Here is a 10793-nt window from a genome sequence, read left to right as displayed (position 1 = left end):
ATCTCTCATAAAAATGTAAATAAAAAGAACACTGAGAGAGAAGTGAATGTGATCGGGCCTTTTCATTGAGGTAAGGTATATAAATCTCCGTGATAAATTTCTATAATAAGCATTTAATTGGATAAGTTTTCTAACTGTTTAAAGTAACAAACGCATCTTTTAACCAAGGTAACAGCCTAAAATCACTGTATTTCATAAGGAATACAGTCTCAAAGAACGCTTTTGAACTCCTGTTGAAACTTGGCGAGTTACACAACAGCATTTTCAATCCACTAATCACTTGATTTGAAATATTTTATCCTATTGACTATATTAGTTTTGGGGCTAGGGTTAGGTTAAGAGTAGGGTGAGCGAGGTTAGAGCTCTGATTAAATGTACTCAATGCACAAAACTGACTGAGGAGGAATTGATATCAAAGACGACAAAAAAGACAAACATGTTTATTTCAAGTTTTGTGTAGTTATATTTAATTTATCAAATTAAAAGTAAATATAGATAAAGATGCATGTCTTCTTCATTGATTTACTGAAATGGCTGAGATAATTTAAGGCAGAGTCGATAGTTGATAAAAAAGAAAATAAAGAATTGGTTGTCAAGCTTCGTGAACGTCGAGTCATTTAATTGTTTCTCTGGCCTCTGGTGGTAAATTGCAAAATGAAAAAGAGATTTGAAACTATTACACAAGACATCCAAATTCAAACCACTACTGAGCATAAATTACTAAATTTAAAACTTTACCGTAATAATTAATTTTATCAAAACAAATTTCTTGCGCTACCGAATGTCTTGCATTTTCCAACGTATAAAGGTCATCAAGACTATCGTATCTTTCCTGTTTGCTTGTTCATGCTCTCTTTCTGTATCTATCTCCCTTGGACCCCGCTTGGTTGCATGCATATCATTATTATCCCCACTTATATTAAACACTACATCTCTCCCTTTAATAATTTAGTTTCTTTCTTTCTTTTTACATGGTGACGTCTTTGTATATTGTATCTCGAGTAGATATTCTAGTGGATATTGTTTGTTCGTTTGTATGCTTGGTAGCGGCAGTCAGGTTATTTTTACATAGTTCTATAGTGTCTTTATGCATTCGCTATTCTTTTCTTTTTACTTTTAACTAGGATAACGATTTTCTTTTCTTCAGATTCAAAAAGGTGAGTCTGAAGATGACTACCGCTAAGGTTGTCGAAACGTCAGTCGGCAACAACAAAAACAGTCCTTCTCAGGACTATACCAACCTGGACGTTCTACATTTACAAACAGGTAATTAGAAGTTGATGATGGTCAATTGCCCCTATGTAGCTGATAAATCTTTTTACCACAAAAAACCATCAAATGCTCTAGGTGAACAAGGTTATCAATCTTACAATATGTTTGATAAAAGTTGTCAAGCTTACAAATTAACCAATGAGTTTAAGGTATGCCCATTGGGCAAGTAAAATTTAGGGACTTGCTTTTGCATCTAAGAGATGGACAATCAACTTTAATGATTGAAAGTCACCTTAGCCGTCAACCAGGCTGTCTTAATAATTTATCTCTTTTCGATGATGCAGTTAGACTTTGTTACAGTAATGAACAAGTGGCTAGTCACAATGATGAGCAACTGAAAAAACTGCCAAGTCCTATTGCTAACATAAATGCAGTTCATTATTCAACACAAGCCAAAAAGATTCCTACCAATGAAATTTCAGGGCTTGAACCTCTTAAGGCTCATTTCCACTTCATTCGCGATTCACAAACCGCATGCAAACATTCGTCAAAAATAATTCTATACATATTTTCGCCCGCTAAAACCGAAAAACGGCTTTGCGTTTCAAAATTCTTTTTTTAGATAATGAAAATGAAAATTGGACAGCCGCTTTGTTCTCATTTTTTCTAGTGCTGGAAAAGCGAATGGTCCTTTAATAAAATTATCTTATGTTCTGTTTTGTTTTAAAGAATAGTTTATGAAGTCGAATTGCGAAATTCCTAGCACGCACAAACGTTTTTCGTTTTCTTCAAGCTGAAAAACGAATGGCCTTTGGTACACGCATTGTATAATGCTTTAATGAACATTTTCACGTGTCATTCATTTGTGTCCTACACATTCAAACAAAGAATATTAGATTACACAAAGAATGGAGCATAAGAAGCAATCAAATGGTACGTATCTGTTAAATTATACCTGGCTTTGTGAAAGGACTTAGTTACATATTTATCCATTTTACACTCTGACAACACATGATGTTAAGCTTTAAATATTTTATATTTACATTGCAGTTATTAACAATTGCTATTTCGTTATTTAGCATCAATTGAACTCGTTTGTTACCTTCACCCCGTATTACCAGTCAAAGTTTCATCATTTGGCAAGTGCAAATATTACTATGCTACTTTGCAAACCAGTGAAGGTGAAAAGAATGCAGTTTGTTTCTCTCCTGAAAAACGAACAGTTTTTGTAAAACATGAAGCTGAGAGGAGTTCTGTAAAAATATCTAGATTTCGTATAAATTCCAAGTATGGAAAGAAGATGTTATGATCGAACAACTTTAAAAGTTATTCCAGTTTCAGAAGAAGTTGGATTCCAGTGTACAGATAGCACACCATCAGTGGTTAGTTTATTGTTGTCTCTGAATGAAATATCACCTGACCACTCATTACTGTCAAAGCCAAAACTATCAAGATGGAAGGTAGTAAAAAAATTACAACTAAAGCAAATGCAAGTTCTTCATTGGTCAAGCAGTAATTTGTAATTGGAGACCCAACCACATCAGTGAAACTAATACTTTGGGAAGAGTTTGTTCATGCTCTGCAAGAAGGCTTGACATATGTTCTTAAAAACGTACGACTAAGACGTGATATTAAAGGTTCAATACATCTTAACACCCTAAATGTGGCCAGTTCTCATTTGAAGATGCTGAAGATTTTGAAAGATGTTGTAGAAGACATGCAGATATTTTCTACCTCAGAAGTGATTGCTAGCATAGTTGGTGTCGAATCTATTTCGTGTTATCAATCATGCTTTAAATGTAGGAAGAAAACTGCAAAGCTTCATGCAATAACATTAAAGTGTGAATCTTGTAACATGGTTCAAACTCTGAACCATCTAAAAAGCAATAGCTCATCGATGACTGTTTGCCCATTCTGGTAAAGAAGAGACAGTCAGCTTGGCAGTCTTTCATGAAAATATTAAGTGCCTGGTTTAAATTATGGCTAAACCATTATCATTTTTTTCTATTACTCCTGAAGAATTAGCTGTCAAGATTTTGAATTTACCAGAACTCTTTATAACATATGACTCTCTGCTCATAAAACTAATAAATGTTTCTGAAATTTACATTTGACTTTATAATTAAACATTTATTAACCTCTATTATAGTTAACAAGAACGTTTGCAGTATCTTTGTATTGACTTGTAAAAGATATATTACAATTTGTTTGAAACACTGTTGAATTTTGTCTTGCTGGATAGGAAAAGAATATTTTCTATGATTGACGGCAGCAACCTCCTTGCGATAGTAACTTCTAGTTACTAAAAGTAATCCCTTTTCCTTCTCGATGTTTTGGTACACTAAATGAGCTGCAATGAAAGAACTAAAGAAAACTTTGCACCTCATTTCCTAATTAAACAAATGAAAAATTACTTAACCAAAGTTTGCCACTTTTTTGTTAGGACTATATTATGATCAATACTAAATTACATATAATTGTTTATACATAAAATATAAGTGAGAATGCAATAACCACCCCACTATAAATTTTTACATAATAAAGATGTTCACAGTGTCAAGGGATAACTGATTTTGTCATTTATCCTCAAACAATTTACACAATAACCAACCAAATAATAAAGTTTGTGATGCCATTTTTTATTGAAAGTAATATTGTTTTCTTGAATTTGCAAACCACTAACAGAATATTTTTACCATTATTTAACAATTTTTCACATTGTTACCATGACTACTTAATATATCGTTAACTTTAATCCCAAAATCATTGAGCAAACATAATTTCATCTACTAATTTGGTTTGTATTTGTTTACCATTTACTATAAATCACTGTTTCCGGTGGTGGAGGTGGTGGATATAGTCCAATGTACTCCTCAATTGCATCTAGCATTGATTGAAGCTGATCTGGTATATTGCAAATGTGTGGTGAAGCACGTATACCGCTTGTACTGGCAACAGCAATTCTGTGGGTATCATAAAGATAGTTGTACAGGTTTGCACCCCACTAAAGGACAGAAAAGTAATTTTTCTTAATTACAATAAGAATAAATTCAAATAAGATGATCTGATCCATACATGATAATAATATGACAAGATCATAAACAGACAAAATTTCTTTACAATCCATAAGCATTTAAGGAAGCATAGGTAAATTTGATATCCTTAAACAATAATTGCACTGTGCAAAAAACACTAAAAACATTTGGAAAGTTCACTTTTTCTTTAATTTGTGAATGCATTGCTTTGACGCACGCTACTTACGTCTGGATCTACGCCACCAATAACAACGCCAAGCCTTTGGTTTACGTCAGATGGTGTTGTCATGGGGAAATCAAAGCCTGAAAAGCCGTCAAAGACAATAGTACCAAGGTAGCGAACTCTGTCTTCGATGCTCTGGAAACCAATGTCCTCCATTATCTCGGCTGTGCATAATAAGCACATTAAGCTAGGATCGGCACGCTGACCAAGAAGCTCAAATCTTCGCGCGTCAGTGTAAAGCTCTTCAGGGACGACGATCATTGGATCGTACCCAAACGTGTTAGGAGTAAAGTTTGGGATGCGACTTAATTTCATGTAGAACAACCCTGTTTCCTTGGGTCCAAGAAACCACTTGTGAGCAGAGGCTGAGTAACTAAATATAGACACGAGAGACAATAATTAATGAAAGATTGCATCCTTATTTCATACTTACGTACAGAAACTTGATTCTAAATCAAACGGGATATGTAAATGACTAAATGTATTTTGATATTTGTCAACAATCAACCATTGAGAATGCTCTACTGCAAATAAACAGACATTCATGTTTAAACTAATCAACTTTTACAAATTTTGCAGACAGTGATCAAACGTAAAATTGATTATTTTTAACGTTGAACGCTATAGGCTCGTATACTTTCAAGGTTTGAAGGGCGATAGAAATGCTTTATGATCTTCAAACTGTCAAACTATGATGACTCAACTACTTTTCCTCAAATGTTCCTAAACTTTGACAGTTATCAATTAGTTAAACTCTATTCGGAATTTATTTTCAATCATTTTAATAGGCAAAGAAGATAATATAAACTTAAAATGTTTAACAAGTAGATCAAGGGACTTGATAAATTTTTATGATTTTGTTAACTCGCTTAATTTTTCTTAATTTTTTTTAGCTAATTATTGTCTTAAACAAAAAACTCTTTAAAATATTAGAATGTTGTCAGCAGGCAATATTTCTTTGCAGAATTAATAAAAAGTTTGAAAATTTTTTAATGCACTAAAATTTCTTCATTATTTTTTTCTCCAAATTAAAGAATAGTAAGAACATTATCGGCATCTCTAATTTTCAAATTAGATTTATTTGTATGTTTTGCAAATTTCAAGGGTCAATCTAGTACATTTGACGCTAAACAGTGTATTTGATTATGGTAATCCATCGGTGGCCTGTGGGGCTTTTATTTTGCTGAAAACATACATTAGGGCGCTAAACATGCAATTACTACATTAAAAAGTACTACGCAAATAACTACGTACAATGTTGCACCTACTACGTAAATACTTTAATAAACTTACCTGTCACAGTCCATTTGTGCCAAATTCAAATTCATGCATCCCCAGGTCATTGCACCGTCAACATGCACGTGACAATCGGGGTTGACGCTATGAACAGCCCTGCATATTTGTTCTGCAGGTAGCAAGAGACCACTGACATTTGACAGGTGAGAGAATGTAAGAAATTTGGTGTTTTCGTTAACTTCATTGACAAATTGCGCAACAATCTCTTCGTCGGTAATGGCACCATTTAGATTGGCAGGTATGTCGTGAATTACAAACGGTGTTTGAGCTTGACGTATGTACCATGCCTGATGATTTGTTGGGTGGTTTTGTGCCCACAGAACGACCTAAATATATCATAAACAAAATTTAAAAAAAGATAGATATATATATATATATCCGGCTGAGTTGTCTGGATGTTAAAATATTTTCCGGAGGTCTTTAAAATTCAAGGCCACAGATCGACAAGAGTTTTTGATACCAGAGGGAGGGGAAATTTTCTATTAGTATCAACCTATTTGGTAAAGAACGTACATATGGTGATTGCGAACTCAGATCCAATAATGGCATAAAAGAAAACAACCAAAACATTACTATTCATTTAACTTGGAATAATTTAGAATTAACGCAATATATTACAATCAAAAGCTTGTAAATGATTTCCTTTAATAAACAAAAACTCTTCGCTCAAGTTTTAGTATTCCACATCGCGGTCATTTGTTGTTATGATAACCAATTCAAAAACAATACTTACCGCATAAGACATTTGTAATGAATTAGGGGCTAATTACCAGTGGCGTGCGGTGACTGAATTTAATAGGCAAGCGCTGACAGTGATTCCACAATGCATTCAGTCATGTTGTACAGGTGTCGTGAAAATACCGAATGTAGAAGTAGAACATAAAAGGATGAAAAATCCTATGCTATATATTTTATAGGAACATCAATCTTATTTATACCTTATATCAGTTACATGATATCTACCGAATACAAATATCAAAACTACTACGCAAAAGGAAGCTCTTGTCAATATCATAATCTTGTATTACATGCTACAGATAATATCTTCTACATACATAAATTGCAAGACAATAGGCGCGAAATGTATTGTAGCAGTCGTGATTATAACAATTAAGAACAGTTTCGCGCACAAAATTGGCACGGTGTGTTACAAACTGAGGCCATGGCGTTGTTTAATGTTTATATTTTGGTATAATGACGTCATGGCAACGTGTTCTCCGTTCTTCAAAATGTGTCTGGCACTGACTCGTACGTTTCAGAATATCGGAGAGTCGTGTTTATTATTTAGTGTCTTGTACCTTTTATTTTTAGTCATTAATTTACGAATTCAACGACACAAGACTGACAAGAGCATAGTGTTTTGGTCATAATGCTAATACTTTACCACAACACACGTTTGCGTGCATTTCGATATCTCTGCAGACTGCGGCCCCTGCTTGTTTACGCACATTGTGCGCAGAAAATAATAAAATAACCAGTAAAGCACCTACTACTTTGAATTAGAAATCAGAACATTACCTTTCGCTCTCAGTCATCTTTTAATAAACGATAACATTAACGGCGTGAATAATTCGGATGTGCAATGTGTTGAATATACGAATATTATTCGTGCGCTGATATGTGTTTAAAATTGCGAGCGTACAAGACTGTTGACCAATCGCTATCAAGCGGCGCCTTAGAAGCGCCGCTTTTCTCGATATTCCTCGAATAAGAAGCCCAAATCTAGATTAACGCATGCGCAAATGTTCAAATTGAGCTCCGAAGGTAAGCGCGCTTGCCTTAATAAATATTCGGTGTATTTAATCCACTTGACTCATCTTACAAGTGTAGCAAAGTGAAACCGAAAACCACAACAGCAAATCGCGTATAAATAGCAAGCATTTCAACTGTAAAGACAATTTAGACAAAAGATTACATTGACATTGTTTAGAACAGAAAAATTTAAACTGATTTTGCTCAGAGATTGATCCAAAAAATTTTGTTCGGTAAAATGCTTAGGCGGCGCTTGCCTACGCTTACATGACCGCACGCCACTGCTAATTACATGAGCCCGGGTAGCCGGCATTCAGTCAAGCGTGAAATGATTTTGGCGAATGAAAAACGATTCAATACTTATCATCAGATAAATCTTCTAGAGCAATTTTACAATATTCTGTTTTAATAACTATGAAAAACATTTAAAATTAAAACAACTAATTTGGCCTAATTTGAAAGTTACAATAGCAATGACTAGTGGCTTATAACATATGTTACTTGAAGTTTTGGCCCCTTTCAATCCCTTGAAATCATTTCACGCTTCACTGAATCCTAGCTTGCGGGATCATGTAAACAGCCCTTAGTATGTGATAGAATTACCTGTTTTACCGTAAGGTGTTCGACGTTACAGACTTACAGCTACAAGAGACCATACCAAAGCCCGTGCGTGCTTCTCATGTTAATCTCTAGTGCATGACGTAGACTGATAGTCTTATGACGGGAAAAAATAGCAATTGGTAAAGAATCATTGGCAATAAAGACCCATCAAATGTTTTGTCATTACTGTCTGTTTTTACATATGCAAAATGCGTTCAGCGTGCGATATACAGATTAAGCGAACAAATTATAATTAAAGAGAAATGTTGAAGATATAGCTACTTATCATCTCAAAATTTATTTTTTTTTATCAAAATGGCAATATTCACTCCTCGCCACAGATAACAACGCTAGTTAACAACATTAAGGGGCGAGCTTCATATTCCAAGTACACCAAGATATACGCCTAGTCTCAAATTTTCCAAAGTGTACCCACCTCATCAGTTGGTTGTAAGAGCTGGCCATTGTTTACGTTGTTATTTGCTTCAGTTCCATTACGCATGAAGGCGACCTCTGTTCTTGCTACACCCAGTTGCGCTGCAATGACTTGATGAGCTTCATCAATTATCATTGCTAAATTATCCAGTCGGTTTTGTATGGAGATATTCTTATTTAATTCCAGATTAAATTCGTTCATCAACAATTGGACAGGATGAAAAGTTGGTGCAAAATTTGCAGCATTAATAGGAATCGCGTCATTTTGATCATTCTCATCATAAGCAAACTGGTTACGTATTTCTAGAAACACAATGTAATTTGAGAATTCTTGGTGTCAATACTTATTTTGAGACAAAGTTATACCTACAGTCAAAGCCTGCGTGTTGCAACACTATAAATTAACTAAATTAATGATAAGTTGTTGACGAGCGTTATGGAAGGCTTAGTTGATCGGCCAAATTCAATTGCCAATTTGTTTATTAATAAAGTGCGCTAAATTGCGCGATATTTTGTACTTTATCTTTTAAACATAACAAATAAAATTTTCTGTGAATGTTTTTTGAGATATTGCAACGAAGTTGATGTATTACGTTACCTAACCAATAGTCTTCGTCATCCACTGCAGGTACTGATTCCCTGTGTACGGCTGCTTTGAGAGCGCCAAACTGCTGTTTGAAGTGACGCTTGAAATCTACGCTAACCACTCCACGATTGCACAGCTTTCGCACAATTTTCAAGCTGGGCGAATTCTTGAGAATGTCGCGATTTCTTCTGTATCTTGCAATCCATATTTCGTTTTAATCAAACCTATGCCACTCGACTCGTCTCTGTTGTAGTTCACTGTATGTGAAAACAAGAAAGTACGAAGCTTTTATCATGTCACAAGGATTGACGTATTTCCGTTTCTATAATGGTAAACACTTGCAATTTGCAAAACGAACGCTCAAATAAAAGAAAACAATCGATTAGACTGGTTGTCCAAGGTTAAGGCAATCCAATATTTAATAGACGGCCATGATTTTTGTGGTATACTCAAAGACTAGGCTATCAAATACCATGTTATTTGAGAGAAAAATATGCAAATGCAAGCTCGTTGGGAAATTTGGTCGATATCTTATTTTTTTACTCTGCGTCGATAAGACAAAAGAAAACTAATGAATATCAAAAGAGTCAAAAACTTTAGTTTGTTCGCTATTCTTAACGTACTTACACGCATAAACAATAAAATATAGTTATAAGCTGCATAAAAGTGCGCATACTTAATTAGGTTTAAAGTACCAAGAAAATCGAACAACGTTGGTTTTCAAACAGTTTGTATTTGATTGCAAGAAGTGAAAAAATATGATTTCAATCCAGTGGCGTTGCTGGCTCGATAAGTGACAAATATTTTATAGACATATGCGTGTTGCTGTATATTAAGTTCCTTTGAAATCAATTGTTTCTTAAGGATTAAAACAGGCATATATGAATATTGTCCCTAACTTATCAAGCATGGCGAAGCTACTGTTTCAATATATAAACATCTTCAACACATTTGCGTTTGCTCATTTTCTTGCACATTCTACGAAAAAAAATTGTACATTTAAAATCTAGAACACTGGCTTTTATAATATTTCTTTTTCATAACACTGCAGTTATAAATTCAGTTGTTCAGTAGACTCTTTTGCAATTAATTATTAACGCATCAGTTTGACCTTAAATGACATGATAAAGCGGAAGTGTGTTTAATTAAGTTTCAAAATGCGTGTCTCGTAGTTTCTTTTACTTAAAATGATAAACAAGTATGTACTTATAGTTTCCTAGTAATTTACATATAAAGTTTCCTAATTAATGTTTTATGTCACTTTTGCACGCCAGTCAATTATTTTCTATTTCACGAAACCATTTGTAAAAGTAGATGTTGAATTAAGTTAGCTGTGGAGTTGTTGTTCGATGAGACTTTTCACTTGTTGAAGGTTGTTTCTACATATCGTAGCTTTCTCCTAATCATCAAAATTATAAAACGAATCAGAGTGCAGACTACTTTCTGAACGTGATAAACAAACTTCTGAGAGAGACACATCAGCGCGTTAAAGTCGGATTACGTTTGTTAGGTACATTTCAAATTGGAGATTTCAGAATAATGGGGCTTATTTACTATTCAAATTTCTGCGAGTTACCGGTGTGACGTATCCACATTTAAGATAAAACTTAAGCCGGTTTTTCTGATTCACTTGTGACATAGACACAAGCTAGCA

General features: G+C 34.2%; 1 protein-coding gene and 1 pseudogene across 1 annotated transcript; one reads left to right on the top strand and one right to left on the bottom strand.

Moving 5' to 3' along the window:
- Window positions 1-1283: 1283 nt before the first annotated feature.
- On the top strand, window positions 1284-3133 carry LOC124457152 (annotated as a pseudogene).
- A 113-nt stretch (window positions 3134-3246) lies between these two features.
- On the bottom strand, window positions 3247-9318 carry LOC124456789 (cysteine desulfurase SufS-like). The gene is made up of 5 exons (XM_047007130.1): window positions 9152-9318; window positions 8555-8856; window positions 5764-6092; window positions 4474-4843; window positions 3247-4216 (listed from the first exon to the last, which is right to left on the bottom strand). The coding sequence occupies exons 2-5, from the start codon at window positions 8753-8755 to the stop codon at window positions 4022-4024; spliced, it is 1095 nt and encodes a 364-aa protein (XP_046863086.1). The 5' UTR covers window positions 8756-8856; window positions 9152-9318; the 3' UTR covers window positions 3247-4021.
- Window positions 9319-10793: the final 1475 nt, after the last annotated feature.

Source organism: Xenia sp. Carnegie-2017, unplaced genomic scaffold (genome assembly GCF_021976095.1).
Source record: "Xenia sp. Carnegie-2017 unplaced genomic scaffold, XeniaSp_v1 HiC_scaffold_6, whole genome shotgun sequence".
In the NCBI taxonomy this organism is placed as follows: Eukaryota; Metazoa; Cnidaria; class Anthozoa; order Malacalcyonacea; family Xeniidae; genus Xenia; species Xenia sp. Carnegie-2017.
Note: the sequence above shows the minus strand (reverse complement) of the source record. Positions and strands in the feature narration are given on the sequence as shown.